Source organism: Diabrotica undecimpunctata, chromosome 9 (genome assembly GCF_040954645.1).
Source record: "Diabrotica undecimpunctata isolate CICGRU chromosome 9, icDiaUnde3, whole genome shotgun sequence".
NCBI lineage: Eukaryota > Metazoa > Arthropoda > Insecta > Coleoptera > Chrysomelidae > Diabrotica > Diabrotica undecimpunctata.
In genome coordinates, this window is record NC_092811.1 from 87,229,023 (window position 1) to 87,252,978 (window position 23,956).

At 33.6% G+C, this 23,956-nt stretch overlaps 2 protein-coding genes and 1 non-coding gene across 4 annotated transcripts in view; 1 reads left to right on the forward strand and 2 right to left on the reverse strand.

Annotated features, from left to right (window-relative positions):
• Positions 1 to 6,389: 6,389 nt before the first annotated feature.
• Positions 6,390 to 23,956, reverse strand: part of LOC140450231 (lysosomal alpha-mannosidase-like) — a 142,641-nt gene continuing 125,074 nt past the window's right edge. For both annotated transcript variants that reach the window (XM_072543741.1, XM_072543742.1), the window contains exons 15-18: positions 18,915 to 19,050; positions 14,311 to 14,432; positions 14,009 to 14,158; positions 6,390 to 6,733 (exon numbers count right to left, since the gene is read on the reverse strand). In XM_072543741.1, coding sequence (XP_072399842.1) covers positions 6,446 to 6,733; positions 14,009 to 14,158; positions 14,311 to 14,432; positions 18,915 to 19,050 — 696 coding nt within the window. In that variant the 3' untranslated portion in view covers positions 6,390 to 6,445. The remainder of the gene's footprint in view (positions 6,734 to 14,008; positions 14,159 to 14,310; positions 14,433 to 18,914; positions 19,051 to 23,956) is intronic.
• On the forward strand, positions 7,742 to 9,046 carry LOC140450232 (methionine aminopeptidase 2-like). Its single transcript, XM_072543743.1, has one exon. It carries the CDS (start codon positions 7,748 to 7,750, stop codon positions 8,819 to 8,821), a length of 1,074 nt encoding a protein of 357 aa, XP_072399844.1. The 5' UTR covers positions 7,742 to 7,747; the 3' UTR covers positions 8,822 to 9,046.
• TRNAG-GCC (transfer RNA glycine (anticodon GCC)) lies at positions 14,462 to 14,532 on the reverse strand. Its single transcript has one exon. It is a non-coding gene; the product is annotated as a tRNA-Gly (tRNA).

Consider the following 23,956-nt stretch of genomic DNA (forward strand, 5'->3'; position numbering starts at 1 on the left):
TAATGATTGTGCAGATTGACTCCTATATAAATTTTTAACGGCGAACGCGTGTATAGAAGTATAACTTCTACCGGCAGTCCCACTGAACTGTCACACCAGTTTTTTTTTGTGTATTCTGTGCTATTATTTTCGTAAGACAATTAACATTTCTCTTTTGAGTAGGTTGTTCTTCTTCTTTTTATGTAGACATGACTCCGTCTGTTTTTCAATGTGGCTTCAGTAAGTTGTCGTACCATCGTTTTCGTAGTTTTCCTACTGATCGCCTTCCTATTGGGGAACCGTTTCTTGCCGTCTTTACTACTCTATTTATTGTCATTCGGCTTATATGATCGTTTCATTCTACTCTTCTATTTCTTACCCAGTTCGTGATGTTCTCCACCTTGCATCTACGTCGAATATCTGTACTTCTAGCTTTGCCCCATAGTGTCTTACCATCAATTTTTTTAAGTGTTTTCATCTCTGCTGTTTCTAACATTCTTTTTGTCCTCTCTGTGCCAGGTCGTGTTTCTGTCGCGCATGCCATTATTGGTCTGATGATTGTTTTGTAAATTCTGCCTTTCATTTCTTTCCTGATATTTTTATTTCTCCTTCAGGCAACCTGCGGTTCTCTTTGCTCTATTCACTTGATCTTACACTTTAGTTTAGAGCTTTCCGTAGCTAGATAATGTGATGCCTAGATATTTAAACTCCATTACTTTGTTCTGTTATATGACCTTTTAGCTCCAATTCACATCTTAGTTTTGCTGTTATAACCATGCATTTTGTATTTTTTTGGGGTAATTAACATGTTAAATTTTCTGGCGATTCTATTAAATTGGTGCAGCATATGTTGTAAATCATCTTCACTTTGAGATTAGTATTGCGTCGTCTGCATAGCAGATTATTTTAAGTTGTTTTTCTTTCATTTGTTATCCTTTTTTTAGTTCTTACTTTTTTTATTATTTCATCCATAATCAGGTTGAACATTAGAGAACTCAGGGAATCTCCCTGTCTTATCCCATTGCCAGATTCAATAGGGTCAGTTAGTTCTTATTCTACTTTTACATTCAATGTGTGTTTTGCTAGATGTTTTCGACCGTTTTGATTATTCCTGGAGTACACTAAGTGGATTACCACCTTTAATTTGACCCGGTCAAATGACTTCTTAAGGTTTACGAAACATAGGACATGCCGCTTTGTTGTATTCTACTGATTTCTCTTACACTTACTTCATTATAAATATAGCGTCGATGCATGATCTTCCCGACCTAAAACCTTATTCTTCTTCTGCTAGTATTATAATTTCATTCAGTTTATTTTTTATCAGTTTGGTTGTTAATTTTAGTGTTGTGTTTAATAAATTAATTCCTCTGTAATTTTCCAGGTCCGATTTGTCTCCCTTTTTGAAGAGAGGTATTAGGATGCTTGATCTCCATTCTTGAGGAATTCTGTTTTGTTCTATTATTTTTTGTTTTAGTTTTAATAGTTGTTTAGTCAGATCTGGTCCTCCCTACTTTAGGAGTTCGTTCGGTATTCTGTTCTCTCCTGGTGATTTTCTATTTTTTAATTTTCATAATGCTTCCTTTACCTCTTTCTCCTCAATATTTATTTTTTCCTTTGTCGTCACCTCTGGTATTGGTGGTTCATTATCGTCATTTTAAGCAAATAGGAATCGAAATTAGTCTACCCAGGTTTCCTTCTGAATGTGGTTAGTTTATATTAGTTCGATCCTTTTCTTTGTCCTCTGATCATTCTCCATATTTCTTTTTTTGTTCCGTAGAAGTCGTGTTCCATCTGTTTTGAGAAGCTCTGTAAGTGTTCCCTTTTTATTTGTCTAACTAAAGTATTCGTTTTATTTCTGATTTGTTTATAGTGGTTATATACCTGTTGTGTTTGTTGTGCTCTGTAGTGTAAAAATGCTTTCTTCTTTTCTTCATATTTTGTCTTCACTTCCTTTCTCTAAACTCTAAACCATGGTGTTTTCTTTTTTGATATGTTGGTGTTCGTTACTTTTCTTCCTCCAAGTGATTCTGTTGCTGCGTTAATTATGTTATTTTTGAGTTTTTCCCAGTATTAACAGTCCCAGATTCTGTATTAGTCCTTCGACTTAGATTTTTGTTTATGTTGGCGCTGCTCTCTTGGATATTAAATATTTCAGGATGAGTCTTATTTTACATAATACTAAGCTATGGTCGCAACCTACATGCTAAGTTGAGGCATCTTACGTCGATTATTTTCGATGGATGTATCTCTGTTGGTTATAACATAATCTATCATAGATCTTTGTCCACATTGTTTTATTCAGGCAGAGGGTTATAATTCCGGGTATTACTTGATTGCCTATTCAAGCGTTAAAATCCCCCAATATTATCATCTTCCCTCTGACTTGATCTACTACTTTTTGTAATTAGTCATAGAACTTTTCCCTTTTTTTTTTGGAACTTATACTCCGATGATGTTCAGGTATTCCTTCTCCATTCTTATATTTGCTGTTACAATCCTTTCTGATATGTATTTCTGATATTTGATGTAATTTTGGCACCTTTGTTGTATTAGTAAGACTAATAGCTTCTTTGGCCCTGTTTTCTTTTGCTACTCCACTGTAGATCAATATGTATTCACCCAATTTTGATTGTCCTTTTCCTTTCTTTTTTGTTTCTTATAGAGCACAAATGTCTATTTCTTTCTCTTTCGGCCCTTGAACTATTTCTTGGTCCCGTGAGTTGAGTGATCTGATATTTAAGGTAGTAATTCTCATCTGGGTTTTAAACATTTTTCGCTTGTCTTTATTTCTTGCGGTGATCGTCTTCATAGTATCAATTCGGTTCCGAGCTAGTTCCTATCTTGACAGTTTTAAAACAGATATCCGGAGATTTTAATATTTACTTAATTGGATATATGCTTCTTATATACGAAGAACTCCATACCACCATTGTATATTCTCATCTAGAATAGAAAATATGGTCCGACCTATCTTTTATTTGTCCTTCTACCCTTCGCTTCACTTCGTTAATACCAAATGTTCATTCTATGGTCTTCTGTTCTTCATAGTTATTAGAATTGATATAGTTTATGATACAGTAGAGAAAATAGAACATAGTTTAGTTTAGGATGAATCCGTGGCCTGCCGTAATGGCAATCATAGGCGTGGCCACAGCGGGAGCCGTGGATCCACACTAACTTTCGTGGGGCGTAAAAATTGGAATCGTTCACTTCTAGAAACAAAAACTAGACATAGTTTAGTACTGTTTACAAAGGATTTGATGTTTTACTGTAAATATATACTTGAGTTTTATAAACAATTTTTGTTTTTTGTTAGATTTACATTTAATATCATTGTTGGAAATTTAAATAAGTATATGGAGGGAATGGCTCCAGACTAAAAAAACTGGCCACGCCTATGATGGCCATGATAACGTCACGTATAGTCCAAATTCAATAGGATTGTCAGATTATCACTTTAAAATGATAGACTCAGGAGGGGCACGAAACGAGAGACGAGTGTAGTTCAATGGTGGCGTGTACATTTTTAAAATAAGGGAAATCATTGTGAGGACTAATTCGAAAGAAACCTTTTACATTAGACTTCTTTAAACGTACTGATATTGGAATAATGATCTTATGTACCTATTGATATTTTTAAAATAAAATTTATATTCAAATATAAACACCAACTGCTTTACAGAAAATAATAATAATAGTCCCAGCAGCCTAATGTATACTTTAATTTTGAGAAACAAATTTGCCATAATAATAATAAAGTTATTAGGTAAGTACTTCCAATAATATAACCTCGTAGGAGAAGGAAATGACAAAACAAAAACAGCAACAAAAAACAAATTCACTAGAACTAAGTATATTAGTTATTATTAAAAATAAATCTTTTTATGCTGATTCACTTTACCATTCAATTCCATTATTATTTTTTTCCATAGCTAATGTTAAAGTGGTCCTATAACAACTGTTTTGAGTAGATAAAGTATCACTTTAACCGCAATTGTAGACAAAGTGACACTTTAACAGCAAGAGTAGATAAACTGTTTTAACTTTTTTTTATTCAATAAAATTCACAAATTCAAACACATTAAGGATTAAAAACAACTGAAATTTTACAATTAACATTATTAGAAATATCTATTTTTGGAGCATCACAACTTGTACTCGTTTGCTTAAACACTTGATTCGAGGTACTGGATTGATTTTCTGGTCCGCCAAGTATACACTTCATTTGTTGACAGAGTAATTCATATCCCTAGCAAAGGAGCAACACAATTGCGATTTTTGTGCTAAAAATTACAATTTTCTTTAAAATTCTATTTTTCACCTAAACTTGAAGTCTTGCTCTAGAAAAAAATGTTGTATTGCACACGACGATAAAATCGCATTATCTTCTCGAGCATAATTCTCCTGGAGTAATAATAATAGGCTCCACAATAACATCAACACGCGTGTCAACGTCCCACATTTTATCTTCTTCTTTCTGTGCGTGTTTAATGCATGACTGCCAGTTGGAAGCGGTTACATTTTGTATGGTTTGTTCTAATAATAATTTGACATCTTTTAATTTGAAGGGTATGTTTTTTTGCGCTTCCTCATTTTTAATATGTGCCATATCATCAGTTTGATAGAATTCAATTCACAATGATACGGTGGAATCCTTAACACGGCGATGCCATGCTCACGTGCCATTTCGTCTACTGCAAATCTGATGTAGGAAGTCTTATGTTTCCGCACTACATCAAGTAATTGAACTTTTTTTCATGTATTCATCAAAATCTATATTTTTGCTTTTTTGTCAATCTACTATATCTGCCTTTCGAGAAACCTGAATCACTTCCTATGTGCATAATATTGCGTCGTCTTTCTTTGCCCGAAGGTACTTTTAAGCCGGTTGAAAGTCCCTCATGAAAAGCCTGTCATGAACTTTTAATATTTAAGTCTTGCCATACTTAGGATTTCGTATGACCCTCATTTAACCACGTCTCGTCCAGATAATAAATTTTACGTCCCAAGACATCTAAAATCACGAGTTTTTTGTAAATATTGTCTCCGCCATATCACTAGTTCGTCTCTCTCGATTAACAAACTTTTCCGACTTCTCTTTACATACCGAAAATCCATTTCACATAATGTTCTTTGTAATATCCGCATGGATATTTTATTTTAAAGTATCATCTGCGCCTGCATTAATTTCTCGTTGATTAGCATTTAACGTGGGCATTTCGTTCCTAAAATAAAATCAATGAACTTTTCTTCGGATTATACTTTTCGTAATATCGTCCTATACAATTTTTGTACGTCCTTTATGAATAGGTTTTTGAAGTGGTTAATTACCTTGAATTATTCCAAAAACCGTACGAGCCGATACTTTCGTTAAATCACCAGACAATGCCGCGACGTCCTCTATAAACATAATCTTGATTTCTTCTACGTAATCCCTCATAAACCGATTTGATCATTTGTTTTTCTTTCACAGATAACCACTTCCTTTTATCCGGTTTATCAACAGATGTACTGCATGTTGGTTTTGATGCCATATTACCCGACTGTGCGCTCATGTAATAATTCTGACTACCTGATTTTAATATTTATTTTCACTATTTGCCGTCGAGTTTTAACAATGTTGCCGTATTGCAATAAGAATATTATTTTCGAAAAAGATAACAATGTCCGCCTGTCCCTTTCTTGATATTCAGGTACACCTCAACGACACTGATAAGCTGCACGCGGTACTAAATAATACATTTCGCAACAAAGCGAGTATACTTTATCCAGTTCGGACTTATATCAGATGTAACCGGCAAAAATGAAAATTGAGAAGTAAATTTGTGTGCTAATAAATAAATAAATATATAGCCGCTTACTATCAAGTGTTTACGAACTACAAAATGTCTGCCCTGACAATCCTATTGAATTTGGAGTATAGGTAATTATTTATTAAATTCGATGGTATTTATCTTAGAGTAGGGAATTTTACTCGTCAACTTGAGGAGTAACGAGTAAAATTCCCTACTCTATAATATTTATATATAAAATAATTTCATAATTTATATGAAAAATACTTTTTCAGCATTGTTTTAATACGTAAAATACGTAAGTACCTATCTTTTAGGAGGCCACGTCACAAAGGTATGAAGGTACAATTTATGAACGCACGGAAAGAAAAAAAGAAAGCCTTTTGTCAATTTTCTATAATAAACCTATGGGATTGGAAAAACCTTTTCAGACTTTATGGCATTAAAACTGAAGTACCCAAAATGTTAACCATCTACTTTAAAGGGATTTTCTCTTTTATGTAAAAAATCCCTAACTAAGATCAACAAAATAAAAACAAAAAATTAAATTTTTTTATTCGAAAGATACTCATTTGAATTTTTTACTTTACATCGTATATAAAAAAAAAACAAATGTTACTATCATATCAAAGCTATTGTTTATTTACTTAAAAATACAAAAATCACAATAATTATTTGCTAATATTTAAAACAAAGGTACGAATCTGCATAGGTTTCAGTAATATTTGTAAATCTTCCACATTATCCTTCTCATCAGTTTCGTCAACTACTCTCTTTGTTATGCTTTCTCTCCATTTGTATTGTGCCCAATTTTGGTAATCAGAGACTTTGTGCGCAAGCCACAAGTCTTCTATCGGTAAACCAGAGTCGAAGTTTAGACGGTGGTTTTCGGATAACCATTGATTGGCTCCCAGTGTTGTTTCTCTTATATTTGATATCTCAAATGGAGCGAAGAGACCCTAAAAAATCAAGTCGAATTATAATTTTTTTCAACTTTATTACGTAACGATTGAAAGGTCAATCAGGTTACGTAATAAAATAACCTGATTCGCCATAATTTTCCTTTCTGTCCTTTCTGAAATTTTTGATATGGTAAAGAGGAATATTATACTTATCAAAAAAATTTGAAACGGTCGGTCCCAAATGGAACTAATACAAATATTCACAAGGAAACTAAATTCCTGTAGTTGGTTGTATACCATGTATTACAAAATTTTTTATTTAAAAAATTCCTTTATAAAAGGTATAATAATATAAAAACTCTATCGGGCTACATCACAGAACGTTTTCGGAATAACTATTCCATCATCAGTGCTATCCTAAAATAATAATCTTTAGTTCTCCACCTTCCACCATTGAATCAGATATTTGTATAGTTGGTTGCCTACCTACATTAATAACTTTTATCAACCTTAAATCCATCCCCAATAATACCTAATTTACAATTTTTCCAACAAACTTTCATGGGAAATCACACTCTAAATTCCAACATATTGATGGTGTTTGATTCCTTTGGTCATATATATATTAAACAAGAGGTTCATTCAGAATCTTTATTATAGCAATCAAGAAGTTACAAGTTACATGACCCTAGCCGGAATGGCGGTACCGGATGACATCCGTCTGTCATCGGTCTTCTTCTCTTTTACCTTTAACATAATATATTACACGTTCCCTTTTTTTTTTTTTTAGATAGTACAAAACTAAAATACAAATTCAACTAAAATACAAATACAAACAAGTAAAAACAAATACAAACAATTTCAATTTAACACATAGTCCTTTAAATATGTAGGAGGCTTGTGAGATCTCTTATTTGTTTTAATGATAGTGTTACCTTCCTCCTCATCTCTTACATTCAGTAGGTTATCTGAAATGCGAGTGTTATTTTTAAATCTAGGTAAATCAACAATAACGTCATTATTTAAATTAACATTTTCAAACATCTCAATCTCAATATCAGTAAGACCTTCATGGTCACTATGATTTTCACAGATATCACTAGAGAAATACAAGAATATAGTACAGATAAAGATGATCGGACTGCCAAGGACCGTTTTTCAACTGAAGAAAAGCGTACACTGGATAGAATGCATAATGATATCTATAATGAAGTGCGTCTTGCTGCAGAAGCCCACAGGCAGACTCGCCAACACATCCAGAAGTGGATCAAACCAGGAATGACTATGATAGAAATATGTGAAGAGTTGGAAAATACTGCCAGGAAGCTAATTGCTGAAAATGGACTGAAAGCTGGACTTGCCTTTCCCACCGGATGTTCAAAAAATCACTGCGCTGCCCACTATACCCCCAATGCTGGTGATAAGACTGTATTTGAATATGATGATGTGGTCAAGATTGATTTTGGAACACACATTAATGGAAGGATAATAGATTGTGCATTTACTCACACTTTTAATCCCAAATATGATAAATTAGTCGAAGCTGTAAGGGATGCTACTAATACTGGTATTAGAGCAGCAGGTATTGATGTTCAACTCTGTGAAATAGGTGCACAAATTCAAGAAGTAATGGAATCATATGAAGTGGAATTAGATGGAAAAACTTACCAAGTTAAATCTATAAGAAACTTAAATGGCCATTCCATATCCCCTTACAGGATACATGCTGGGAAAACTGTACCAATAGTAAAAGGTGGAGAAGCTACAGTCATGGAAGAGAATGAATTTTATGCAATTGAAACTTTCGGTTCTACTGGTAGAGGTGTTGTACACGATGATATGGAATGTTCACATTATATGAAGAATTTTGATGTCTCTTATGTGCCATTAAGATTGCAGTCTTCAAAAACTCTCCTAAATATCATAAACAAGAACTTTGGTACACTGGCTTTCTGTAAAAGATGGTTGGACCGTGCTGGAGCAACGAAATACCAAATGGCCTTAAAGGATTTGTGTGACAAGAACATCGTTGATGACTACCCTCCATTGTGTGACATCAAAGGCTGCTACACCGCCCAGTTTGAGCACACAATCATGTTGAGACCTACCTGCAAAGAGGTTGTTTCTAGAGGAGATGATTATTAGGAAGTTACCAAGAAAATTTTTATCGAGTAAAACTTATTGATGTCAGTTGTAAATTACAAATTTGGTAAATACATTTGTTGTTTTTACTTGATACAGATGTTGATAATGGTCTACAAGGATTTTTATTTTGATTTGTTATAAATGGTTTCCGTGAATTAATTAATTTGTTATGTGTTGACATTGACATTGGAAATAATAAAGATTGCCATAAAAAAAAAAAAAAAAGGAACGTGTAATATATTATGTTAAAGGTAAAAGAGAAGAAGACCGATGACAAGACGGATGTCATCGGTCTTCTTCTCTTTTACCTTTAACATAATATATTACAGATGGTTGCTGCTGTTATAATCAATCAAATTTTAAGATATTTAATTATACATATTGCTGGCTACTGTCACAGTTAGACACATACCTCCGGTTACATTAGACGTGTTCGCGGAGCACATCCTGGACTCAACCAGAGTGAGAGTGCCTCCTCATTACAGAATTCCGCGTTCGCAAAGATCAAATTTTTCCCCCTGGACACCCCCCGGTTGTAAAGTTCTGTCTTCGCGCTGTACAGATAAAAAAATGTGAACATATTCGGGATTCCCTCTAGACGTTTCGCATTTTAAATCCGCACAAGCGTACATAATACTTGAAAAATGCGATCAAAATTTCTTGTTATCGTGTCAAATTCTTAACCTTAAACACTGTTTGTTAAACAAAGTTTTGAAATTATACGTGATATACGTAACACAAAATATATATCCCAATATTATTATAATTACTTTATTAATTATAATTTAATTACTTTTTACAAGGCATGTAAATACAATAATTTAAATTGTTAAAACGATTTTCACATTTGGTCCCAGTGAAGATAGCCTCAAATGAGTTTGACAGAACGAAATATTGTTGTTTGGCAGTGTTAAAATTTACATTACAAATGAAACATATACAATCAAAAGCAATAAGATATTTAAAAATAAATACTTTAAAATTACCAAAAAAAGAAAAAGTAAATAGTTTTAAAACAGTTTTTAGAAGTAAATAGTAAAATGAGAGTATAAATAATAAAGTTAAAAAGAGACCTGTTGGAATCTGTCAACTGGTGGTTTAAGGGTTCTGACACCATTGCCAAATCTACCCACTAACCTATCAAAGCGCAATTGTCAAAAATGTTGTAATAATTAACTGCAATTAATATAAAAAAAACAAATTTTAATTCATTTGTGTTTTATATAAGTTATCAAGTTGCAGAATCCATATGATAATATAATAAAAATCTACGTCTTAAAAGCTTTCTCTCTTGGTATTTGAAGCATATAACATATACATTATAAGGACATGGCAACACTGCCAACGCAAAATTTCGTTCTGTGAAACTTAATTGACAGCTTCGTAAGATCGGGAATCTTCGACTCGTGATCGTTTTTCAAGATTGCGGTTCATGTAGGAACTTGAGCTTACGTATCCTTGTGTCTCAAGACCACGCCTCTCGGCCAATGGTAACGTAGGAACGCCTCATCGTGTCTCGAGTCCACGCCCCTCGACCAATGGTGGCACAGAAACGCCCACTCGGGACGTTAGAACATATCCTCGACCAATACTCGTGACTTAAGAACAAATCTTCGACCAATGGTGGCATATGAACGCCCCCTAATGGCGTTAGAACGTATCCTTGAACAATGGTAACATGGGAACGTCCCACGTGACGTTAGAACGTACCCTCGACCAACGGTGACACAGAAACGCCCCCTTGTGACGGTAGGAAGTAACCTCGACCAATGGTGGAATAGGAACGCCCTCATCGGAACGTGAGCTTACGTATCCTCGACCAATGGCGGTATAAGGACGCCACCAAGTAAACTCCTGACCAGTGGTGACATGTAAACGTCCCCAATGCTGGTTTGTAGACGCAGCCCAATGATGTCATGAAAACGCTACCCCTCAAGGTCCTATTGGCTAATAACTGTAACCAATGGCGATCGAGGCAACGTATGAATTGACATTGACAGTCAAAGAGAAGACGAATTGGCATTGACAGACAAAGAGAAGAACTGTAACAGTCGAAAAAAAGACGAACCGCCATCTTAAAAAACGATCACGAGTCGAAGATTCCCAATGTTGATGCCAGAACGAACTTATATCATCGTACTGCTTATGCTTTCTTATGTATCAAGTGATAGTGATGTTAGTACTGATAGTTATGACAAAAATAATAATCTGGTATTGTGATCTGAATAAAAGTTTTAACTGTAACATAGTTATGTGTCTTTTTATTTAACCCTACCATATTTTTCTATTAAAAATAAATAGACAAGAACCAGAAAAAAGAGATGATATACTACGTTTGATTTTGATATGAATAAAAAAATAATACCAGACATTAAAGACTGGTAGAAAAGATAGCAAGCGTATATCTAAAACCTTTTTTGAAACATCACAGAATTATATACTCTAAAAGGAACGCTAACGTTTTGTAGACAAAATTTACAACCAATAGGTATGTACTGCAGGTAATTGCACTCCTTTCACATATTGAACCAGTAGTCTTACTTAATGTCTATTACAGTGGGTCCCTGTGAACTCTGTCAAATGCCTTCTCAAGATCAATAGTTATCATGTAAGAAATTCTTACAAAATTCATCATCATCATCATCAATCAGCCCTGAGTTGTCCATTGTTGAACATAGGCCTCCTCTAGACTTTTCCATCTGCTTCTGTTCTGCGCCTCTGCTATCCAATTGGTCACGATTCTTTTGAGGTCGTCGGTCCATCGCGTTGGGGGTCTTCCTCGGCTTCGCTTGTCAGCCCGTGGTCTCTACTCAAGCAATTTTTTTGTCCAACTGTCGTCTTTCATTCTTGCAACATGTCCTGCCCATCTCCATTTTTGCCTTGTAATATGTTCGATAATGTCTTCTACTCCGGTTCGTCTACGAACTTCCTCGTTTCTTATTCTATTTCTTAAGCTTATTCCAAGCATTGATCTCTCCATCTTTCGTTGTGTCCTTCTCAATTTTTCGGCTGATGTTTTTGTGAGAGTTAAGGTTTCTGCCCCGTATGTGAGGACTGGTAGAACGCACTGGTTAAAAGCTTACAAAATTACGTAGGTCCAAAACAGAATATTTGGAATGTTCTTTTAAAAATGTCATTTCCAATGCAAGTAGTAAAATTAGATTGGGATGGATGAAATAGAGAGACGAGCAGAATGCTGTGTGGTAGAAAGTTACCAATAGAACGAAAAGGTAAGTCCTATAAGACTACCGTGAGACCAATTATGTGGTACTGAATGTTTAGCAGTAAAAAAGAATTTTGGCGTGGAAATTCAAAATTACATTGTCGAAATAAAAGAGGCTAATCAAATTTCTAACTTTCTAAGAAAAGCTAATCCCTGCCAGCTATTCTCTTTGCTATTTCCATTGTTGCATTTGTTGAAATTAAAGATGTTAATATACAACGAGTATATTACATCCTTGGTCGACATTAATTTCGATTTCAAAATAAGAAAAGGCTTCTCTGTATAACCTTGTTTTAGGCAACCAGTCATTACATTCCGAAGACTGTTCGCGGTGCATAAAATCCTGAATATGTCCAGAACAAGTTTACGTTGACGCCTGCGCCTTGAAAACCAATCTCGAACTTATTCGGAATATATTCGGGGTATGTTCCGCGAATACAGCTATTGACTGCTTTGTTCAATAAGTCCTCACAAACACTTCGTCTAAGGACTAACAACCCCAGTTGAGTCCTGCGTTGCCACATGATCAATTTCTGGTATAACTTAAATATCATAGTTTATAAAAATATCAAAGATTGTAATTCAAAGTGTATCTAACTATATTTAAAGGATTGTTACCCACATATTTAGTAGCTTCAAACCTTACATTTAGTAAGTAATAAGCACACTTTTTGGAATAACCTAATTAAAATTTTAACTTTCACGTTTGCTTTAATTAAAGTAGTTATACTTATTTTAGGATAGCACAGATAGTTATTCCGAAAACGTTCTGTGATGTAGCCCGATAGGGTTTTTATATTAATTAATATACCGTTTATAAAGGAATTCTTTAATACAAATAATTAAATATATACCTAAATAGTAACAGTGGAAGTAAACCAATAAGCTCAAGCATTTTTTATTACTTTTTAATTATTTAAATTAAAGTGCATGTGACACCTATGCTCACTAACACAAATTACAGTTTACAGTTCATAATATATAATATAAATTCCAAATAATATTTTGTGTTACAGTTGATTTTGGTCTGTGTTGTTTTAGGACCTCTTTGAGCAAAGCACTAATACCCTTGGCACGCAATGGACATTCGAAAAGTATAAGTTTAATTCGAAGAGTTTTGTAACAGTGTTCACATTTTGGTTGTCGAGATGATGTCAACAAATATTCATGTGTTAGACGGTTATGTCCTCTCCGTATAATTGCCATATTTTTTGAGATAAACTATAAATACAACACTGCCCAAGAAATTGTATGAAGCTGAATTGTTATATGCTGAATAAAATATTTTAACGCATATGTAGGTACATACGCATAAACCATTAGAAACAAAATCTACATAAAGAGTGCTACAAGAAGCAGACTCATCTAATGTACTTAGCTACCTCAATAAACGTGGTAATTGCCAATACATGTTTCGTTCGCAAGGACACAGAGAAAGGAGTGTGGAGAAGACTAGGCGAAAGTACAGTAAACTTAATAGATTATGTTGAGGCTTCAGTGACGCAGCTTTACCAGATGAGGAGCAATGCTCAAAAGTTCCAATCAAAAGAATGTCAAATGAACTAACGAGTACAAGCGATAAAATATCTGGAACAGCTAATAAATTTGAGGAAACTCTCAAAGTAAAATTAGAAGACCAGCTTAACGATATCGAAGAAGATGTTGGCGACTACCGGAAAAAGAAGAGAACCATATTAGAGACGATGGCGATGGTAGCAGAATTTTTTGCAAAACAAAAACGTAAGAAAATAAACCCTAAACCAGACTGTGATGATAAAGGATACAAAAAAGCAACATTAAGAAAAAATCACGGTCATCACGATCAGAAGAAAAACGGACCTAATCCAAACTTTATTAGCTTTAGAAGAAACAACGAAATGAATGATGTTATAGTTATATACTTTTAAAGGTGTAAGGGAGGTGTAATGTATAAAAAATAAAAAAACTAACGTTGCCATACTTACTTTCAAATCTATCATTATTGGTTTAGATAATATTGGATCTTCATTAATCTCAAACACATGCTCCAACCTCAATAAAAATGTATCGGCTTTCCAAGGCTCTAATGTCAAAATTTGAACATTTTTATCCAAATTACGTTTTAATCCAGCATACTAAAAAAATAAATAATATTAGTTATATTTTTTTCATTTTTTTTATGGTAGGAATATGATTAATATTTTCTCCAGCAAGATTGTGATAAAAAGCTTTAAGATTTGATTATATTATAAGTAAAATCTTTAGCGGTACATATATGTTTACCTACCTGCATAACATATTTTGATTTATATTGATCAAAAGATAAATTTTCAGTACCAGAAACAAAAGTCCATGCTGACAATAATTTTTGTTGAATCTGATCATGCACCTGAGTTGCTGTTGTATAACCTGTAAATAAAAAAAAAATTAAAAAGTGATGCATCGGCCGGGAATCGAACCCGGGCCGCCCGCGTGGCAGGCGAGCATTCTACCACTGAACCACCGATGCTTGATAATTTGATGAATTTTAACATTATTTAAGTGTACGGGAATGGTTTCCGACAATACACACGAGATAATTCAAAAAGTCTTTTTTGCGAAAAAAAAAAATCATTTTACATTGTTGAGTAATATGGTCTCTTGTTCGCTCAATATATTTATTCCAACAACATTTCAAATGAGCAAATTGTATTAATTTAAGGTCCTTTTGAAACAGCTATTTGTATTCTTTAACTTTTCTATTTGTTTTTTGCATATAAAAGAAAAAAGTAAAAAACTTCTACGATCTACGATTTTATATGGGATTAAACCACAATATTCTAATTTATTTTTCACAATATATTTGAAAAAAAAAATGGTAAAAAATTCAATTTTACCTTAATTTTTTCTAGAATATATGGGTCAGTTTTTCTTTTATCTTGTCGCTAGGTTAATGCAACAAATTGGCATAATAAGTAGATACTATCTATTTATTGGTTGTTTTTTTCTATAGTATTCAACCAAGACAATTAAATGGTAATGCCAAAATGAGTAGGTAAACGGTATCTGTTTAGAGTTGACTGTAGTGAGTCGGAACTTCCCAGAATACCACACTAAGAGAATACAAGAAAGTCGTGGAAGACATAGCCAGTCATGCAAGAAGGAAAAAGGATTGATTATTGCGGATGACATAAATGCGAAATCTGTGCTATGGGGGCACAACAGAATTATGACAGAGGAGGTATGAGTCAGCCAGATGCAAAACTTTGTACCTATTTACCGTAGTTATGGCACAAAAAAAATAATGTGAATGTTAATATGCAAAAAACAATAACTGACAACAAACAAATTATGGACATAAATAAAAAGTGGTATAATATAAAAAAAACACATCATTACTGAAACCAGCTCAAAAAAGTTTGATACAACATGGGTCAGAGGCTAAAAAACAGTGGATGACAGAAGAAATACTATTACAGATGGAAGAATAAAGGAAATATAAAGGAAAAGATCTACAGAAGTATAAAGAAATACAACGAATAATTAAGGAAAAAATCAAAACAGCTAAGGAAATCTATTTGATGAAACAATGTAAAGAGATAGAAGAACTAGAAACAAAATGATTTGAGAAATATGCACAAAAAAATAAGGGAAGTGACTGGAATGGGTCGAAATAGACAGCAAGGGCACATAAAACACAAAACAGGAGTACTACTAATAGATTTACCAGAGAAATTAAGACGATGGGAGGAGTAAGTTAGAGAGCTTTTCCAAGATGAAGGAGGTGAAATGCAGAAAATACAAGAATTAAATCCTTTAGAGAGACAGAAGATCACGATAGATGAAATCAAATATGCTATCAAAAACTCTAAAGACAGTAAGGCAGCTGGATTAGATGAAATACCAGTAGAACTGTTAAAACTAGTGGAAGAGGATAACTTGGAAGTATTGGCAGATTTATTCAACACGGTGTACAATACGGGAATAATACCACAATAGTGGCTGAAGTCAGCATTTATAACCATCCCTAAAAAACAAGCAGCAAAAAAGTGCTCTGATTATCGAACACTGAGCCTCATGAGTCATACTTTAAAAGTACTGCTGAACGTAATACATAAGAGAATATACGAAAGGCTAGAGGAGGATATTAGCGAGACGCAGTTCGGGTTCCGAAATGGAATGGGTACTCGAGAAGGACTATTTGCCATCAACATATTGATTCAGCGATGTCGGGATCTAAACGTTGATCTACACTTGTGCTTTGTTGATTACGAAAAAGCTTTTGACAGCAAGTGGATCCCTCTGCGAACACAGGGAGTGAACAATCGCGCAGGTCCCTGGGACGGCACCCAGTAAACCGTTCTGGCAGCGGCCAGACGGCGTAAAAAAACAGAGTCTTCTGTGTAGAATTTTAGTAAACTCTTATAAACCTTACGTTCACTGCCTTACGGCAAAATGAGTGAAAGCCCTCCCCCGAAACGTGATGTCACGCAGGTGACATCACAAGAAGAAGAAGATGACGACACAGTCAGCGTGTCGTCCACCCCCTCTGTAGCCAGTTCAGTAGAATTGTATAATAAATTTATAAAATTTTTTTCTAATCCAACCGTGGAAGAATACCCTGCGTACATAGCAGATATGAAGGCTCTTTTACCCTTGAGACCGAGGAGAAAAGAGCGAAGAAGAAACCGATGATGGAGAGATGACAGCTAACGAGATGACAGCCATCGAAATAGAAAACGAAGCCACGCCCCCAACCATCATGAACGACATGATCTCCACAGAGGTAGTGGAGACAGTGGAGACACGATTGGAAACACCCCAGTAGAATGGACCAACCAGGCAAAATACCTAGGGGCGTTACTCGATAAGAAACTAACGTTTACTGAACATATCAACCAGCAAACATACAAAGCCAAAGCGTTGAAAAGTCAGCTCTCAACACTTATAGGAAGAAGAAGTAAACTAAGATTCAAAATCAAAATCAGGGTTGCGAATAGCATTATCCTGCCAGTCCTATCGTATGCATCAGCTGCGTGGGGACACACCTGCAAAACCAACAGGAAAAAGATACAGACCACCCAAAATCAGATTGTCAGAGATGCACTAAAAATACCAAAGTACGTACCTTTGAGATATGTATACAGAGACTCAGGACAAACAAGAATCCTACGCACGCTAGACGAGAGAGCATACGAAATATTTAACGGACTAAGAAACCACCCAAGCAGAATGTTAAGAGAGCTGACTAACTACAACGAAAACATCAGGACGGTACACAGAAGACCAAAACATCAGATAGTAGGATATGGGAAGAACCCAAATGAGTAAATGAAGAACGAGATGGTCGTAAAGAAGACGGAATGGACATGCAGTGAGTCAGAAAACACGCCAAAAAAACTCTGGGGATAAGGTACGCTTTTCTTTTAGGTTTTAGGTTACTCGGCGAGAGGATACGCTTAGGATAAGTACAATATACGAGGGTGTATATCGTACACGGGGTGTGTGAGGGCCGTATACACCTGGGAATGCACACCCCACTACACGCACACATAGGATAGGAAAAAAGGGCAAGATCTGTTGCCCAGGCATGTTATAGTCCAGAAGCATTAAGGAAGACCTAAAAAAATGTGTTTTTCTGAACTAATTTACGTAGTGTTTATAAACTTTTAAATTTTTTATTATAATGTTAAACGTAACTTTAATCTCATAACCTCAAATATAGAAGGTCCGTCTTGGCCTTCTATATACCGCAACTGCGGACTTGGCCCTTAAGGCAGATCAAGTGAACTGATCTACTCGCGAAATCCGAGCACTGAGGTCATGTGCGGCATACATGGGCTTGGTGGCCGGACCCTTCTCGGATGCTCAGCCGGCGAGAACAAAATATTTTATTTTGCCAAATCGGCGGCTGAGTGGCCGGGCACACATTCTTTTCCGGGCATAGAGTCATCAGCTCAGGCTGGCGGCTCTATGGTCGGAACACACGCTTTTTTCTTTTCTTTTAGGGACTCAAGTCCCGACGTAAAGTTAGAGTAACTTCAATAGAGTCAGTAAAGTAAATAGGGAGAAAAGCCTACATGTGGCTACCGCTAAATAGGTGGCATAACCACAGTCACACATAAAAACAGAGGGTGTCCCATTACCCAGGGCACCTTAAGTAACGCTCAGATCATAAGCCTCCTCACGTAACTCACACGATGAGGAGGGGTGGAGGAAAAGCCTGGGGGTCAGATAAGTACCACTTCGATTAGCGAAGTGTGACCGGTTTGATCTTCGGACATGTGGATCCCACTCTTACAATGGTATACACATGTTCCTAGGGGCAGGGTTGATCACTGCGTGTGTGTGTGTGCAGGTTACCAACCTTTAACTAGGTATTCCATTGTTAGTGCTGCCATCTTAACGTAGATGGCAGCCCCAACCTACTGATCCTGACTAATTAGGGCTTCTGACAAACCTAATTTTTTCAAAAGAAGTTGTCTCCCTTAGTTGAAGTATTTTATTTATTTAAAGGCACCGGAAGCTCGCCCTTCACCCTCTCTCGTTAAACTCAACCCCAAAACCCATTGTGCGTTGTGCATTGTCCAGTAGTAACGTGGTTCATGTCTTCGCGGCTGAGAGGCTACGGAGACCCAGAATCCGACTATTTGACCATCTTCTTGTTATTGCAACTATACAAACGGTTTAGTTCGACACTAAAACTATATGATGCTACATTAAAAGTGGTTTAAGATCTGTTTGGTCTTTAATGTAGTATCCATTACGAAGTATGGATAATTATAATTACATAAACATATACATTATAATTTACATAAAATATTAAATTTTAATTGGTTTGGTATTATCGTACATTTTCTTTAACTTTCATTTATCCGATACACTTAAGAACAAAATATCTAATTTACTTACCATTTGGATTATTGTTTTTGGAACTTCCCAGAATAACGTAATGTGATCCTCTAGCTACCAATCCCTTGTCGAATGCTGTTTCATTTAAAGCTTCCCCTACACCAAAAGCGTCATCGTGTAAACAATTTCTGTGTATCTAAAATAAATTGTGCACATTATATCTGTAATATAATTAATTAATAAATGCCCAAAAAGAAGTTAGTTATAACTTCATTTTAAAATTTACATTTGCAACGTAAGCTTATGGCGAAAATAATTAAGTTCACCAAACAGAAATTAGTAAACTTTAATTAGAATAATCAAAACAAAACTAAATACCCCTGTTATCGAAAAACAACATATCAGTGAAAACGAAAAAGATAAATTGGAAAAAAATGAAACTGGGAACTTGGAATGTGAGAGGCTCTTTTCAGGAATGGGCACTAAGGCAGCTGATAAAAGAAACAACTAGATATGGCGTAATTATAGCACTAAAGAAACAAAGTAGTATGAAAATTTCACAATAGACACATATGATTATATTTTATTTATTCGTAAGGAGAAATAGGAGATGTTTGAAATAGATTTTATGGTTAAAAAAATATATAAAAATATAGTGAACTAATTTAAACCCATTTCATAAGTATCGTAACCTTAAGAGAAGATAAAGAAGAGTAACACATATAAGTATATAAATAATTATAGAATGCTCTTTAATGTCAAGCACATTGACATTAAAGAGCATTATATAAAAGATTTAGTTTCAAAACGATTGATATGTATTGATTATATTTGCTCTGCGAATAATCTAGCAGATATATTAACAAAGCCTGAGAAATTTTGCCATCTAAGGTCTTTGTCAAGCGTTTCTTAACTGATGTAAAATTATTATAAGAATATTTTTGATTGTTTAGATTTAAGCGATTTTTCCTCCTATGTAATGTATTGAAGTTCAAATCGAGGAGAAGTGTTAAGTATTCGCTCTCTGCGTAACCATGGTAGGGGTACCTTGAAACGATGCCAGTGTGCGTAGCGGCGAAATATGACAAAATTGGACCTATCTTTTTACGCATAAATTTGATCAAAAATGGGTGCAAATACATGTTGCGTATTTAAGTGTGCTAATAATAGCAAAAATTGTGAGTGTAGTTTTTATAGGTTTCCAAAGATTACATATAAATTAGAGAAAAGAAAAAGATGGATTCGTGCTATTAATATAAAAAAGTAAATATCACATAATTTTCTTATAATGCAATTGAAATAGGAAAAATTTAAATAATTTAACTTAAATGATATTTCATAAGGCTTCAAGCTAACTGCAGCCTGCCTGATGACTTTAGCTTTTATATCATAACTTTTACTATTATTGTTTTTAATTACATGCTCTTTCACATGAAAAACTTGATTTGCCAGTACTAAATTTTTCCCTTTCTTTTCCGTTTGGGGTTGAAAAGATAAATTATGATGAATTTTTAGAAACCCAGTTTTTAATACTACATTTATTTTGTACATAAATTAAAAAAATGTAATAAAAAAATAATTATTAATAATTGTAAAATGTTTAACCTCAAATTGGGAGGTCCAAAAGTGTCAGATGAAGGCAATAGGTGTCGTGTCAGTCACGCACGGAGCGAATAGGTTGGTACAATAGTGTAGATTGGCTACAGTGTATTGTAGACTTACGTCAAAGTCAACGACTATAAAAATTGTAAGCAAAACAAGATGGTTGTAATATGTTGTTCTAAATAATAAAGAAATAATCCATTAAATATATTTTAAATTCATTTTAAATACATTTTCATCCATTAAATACATTTTAAATATATACATATATATATATATATATATATATATATATATATATATATATATATATATATATATATATATATATATATATATATATATTGTTATGATGTGTTTTTTGTTTGAATGATGAGCAATGAGTATTTTAATAATATAGGGTTTTTATCGCGGTTCTCAAAGAACCAGCTTGCAAGCACTTTCCCAAATCATCCTTATTATAACTACTACGAAACACACATACATATCCAACCCAGCCAATGCAAACTTAAAACAAACCATCTTCAAACTGATGCTCCTATAAAACTAATCAAATTCTACAGACAATGCTAAATCCAAACAAACCATCCTCAAAACTGAAACCGTTATAACACTAACTAAACCATATCAACAAAATTTTGTACCTTTCCTTCACTGAATGCCCAAATGAACCGTTCCCCACCATACAGATTCCAATCACCACTGAATGTCTTCGTACTTCAGCCATCCCTGTTTCCCGCGAAACCACTTCCTCCAATTATCAGCCTCCACCAATTCAAGACACAGTCCTCCCCACCAGCATCCATACACCACCAACCAAACCAGCAAACAGCATTTATATTTATTCTTCTTTTCGATATACCAATATCCAATTATTATAAGTTGATTTATACTAATCTCCAATCATAATATAATTTTAATTCCTTCCAATGTCCATCCAATATTCTTCTAATATACTTTTATAATCTTCAATAATTATTTGTGTATAATTATAAATGTGCATTAACTATATGCATAATTTTTAATCTTCATTTAACTTACTATATTAAACAATTGGACTATCTCCAACTAACTTTCATATTTCTTATAAAACTGCTTGACTGACTTACTAAAACTCTGAACAATTGACTTCACTAATTAATTGTGTCTATCTTCTACTAACTTTCATAATAAACTGCTTGACTTCTGACTAAAAACTGCTATCTTGAATCCAAATCACGGGTATTTATATCCTTTTGGATATTCCAGAACCATCTGGTAAGAGATCATGTTCCAATTTGTTCCATTACTTTCATATAGATGTTCTCGAAAAAAATATCTGTTCGATCCACCGCCATAATCATTATATCGAGAATGTTCGACTGTAAACAATGGTCACACTCTGCACTCTGGAGAATTCGTTAATGTTCCATTGATAATTTTGTTGACATTTAGGCTTTTCAGATCAGAATAAACATTCAAATTAGTAACTAACACTCTAATTTAATAAAATACACAATTCAAACAATATATTATTATAACCCCACTTATATTCGTAAAAATTCTTAATATGACACTTGGAGTATGTATAGTTGGTTGCCTAGTCACATGGCTCACTTAAATCTATTTACAACATTAAAATACAACTTTTTACACTTATTATATGCTAATTTATTAAAAATGCCCTCACATAAATATATTTTTATTAAATTCTCTAGTATATAACTTATTTAAAACAACCAAATATCTAATATTATGTAGTATATAACTTATAAATTATTTTCTATAAACCCTAATTGTCACAATATATATATATATATATATATATATATATATATATATATATATATATAAATTCATTTATCAACTAAATATTGAAAATAAGGTGACAATTGAAGAACGAAATAAAGCACATAGAATATATTTAACTAGACAAACTAAAAAAAGAAAGATGGTATTTTAAAACAAAAGATGAATAGCTAATTAACTGTGTAGACAAAAGAAGAGAAAATACATAAACAAATAATTGTAATTGAGAATTAAATTGGTAGGCAGTAGATTCTCAGAAATGTAAATTCGATAAAGCGACGGCATCGTTGCTAGTTTGTGATGATAGATGTTCTATAACAAATTTTAATTATTCTCATGCAGTACAATTTTCATAGATTAATGATAGTTTTGTATTCGTTAAGATATCTAATAAAATGTATTTAATAACATCATTATTTATATATAATATTATATTTATACATAGAAAACATCTAAAAGTACGATAATATTCTGTGTAAAATTCATACATGACAACGTCGTGTTCTTGGGACGAGCAAAAACGAATAGTAGATCAACGTTACCATAAAATAAAGAAAAAATTTTATTAAAAATTCTTTATAAAAGGTATATAATTTAAAAACCCAACCGGCCTAAATTATATACCTTTTATAAAGGATTTTTAATAAAAATTTTTGTTATATATGGTATACAGCCAACTAGAGGAACTTAGATTCCTTGTGGATTATAAGATAAAGAGATATATATTGCTCATTGATTTCGTGTTTTAGCATTCAGTAGGGTCGTTCACACTGTTGCAGTGAATTTTAAATAATAATCTTAATATATTATAGATCAAATGCGACTTATTTAACTTTTTAAAAAGAGTAAAGTATATTGAGAAAAAGTGTTAAACATTTTTACCAGTGTTTATTCCGATTTTTGAGGTAATAGTGAGAAATAAAATCCAAACTATACGTGAAAAATTGTATGAGGACATAAACTCTCTGCAGTGCAAAGAAAATTGGCAAAAAGTGACCTGTAAGTAAGTTTTAAAACATTTTATTGTATTCAAAACAAAATGACATTTAGAAATTCCAGTTCTTTTAATAACAGATAAGAAGACAAGTCTTGATCAAATTGAATGCGACGTTGCCGGTTATCCAAAAAGTTTCAAAAATCCAAGAAAGGAAATCCGCTAATTAATAATATTAACTAAATAAACAAAATTTAGAAGAAATAAAATATTTAATAAATTTAAATTTCATACTCAATTATTGCTTGAGAAGTTCTAGAGCTTGTGACGGGTTGACCGGAGAACTAGAACTTACCGCTTGCTATAATATAGAGTAAAAAATACATAAAAAAGAAATAAAAATGGATAGCGATGATGACTACACCTCAGAAGACAATAAAAAAAGAAGTCGAAAGGAAGATGATGAAGATATTTTCAACAAGAGCAAGAAACTTACCAGAACACCAACCAAACAACAGAAAGATGAAAACAAAATAGATCAGCTTTTAAAAATGATGCAAAATTTAACAGATCAAACAAAACATCTAACAACGGAGGTAAAAGGAATAAAAGAAGAACAACGAGAATATAGAAATGACCTCAGAGAATTAAAAAAAGAAATAAATGAATTCAAACAAAGTAACCAACAACTAAAAAAGGAAAATGATGAAATGAAGCAGGAACTAAAGATAGTGAAAATGAAGGTAGAACAGCTCGAGAAAGAGAGAAAGGCTAACAA

Bases quoted from the DNA above. Each gene is read 5' to 3' on its own strand.
- LOC140450232 (XM_072543743.1), top strand. From the start codon at position 7,748: ATGGTCACTATGATTTTCACAGATATCACTAGAGAAATACAAGAATAT.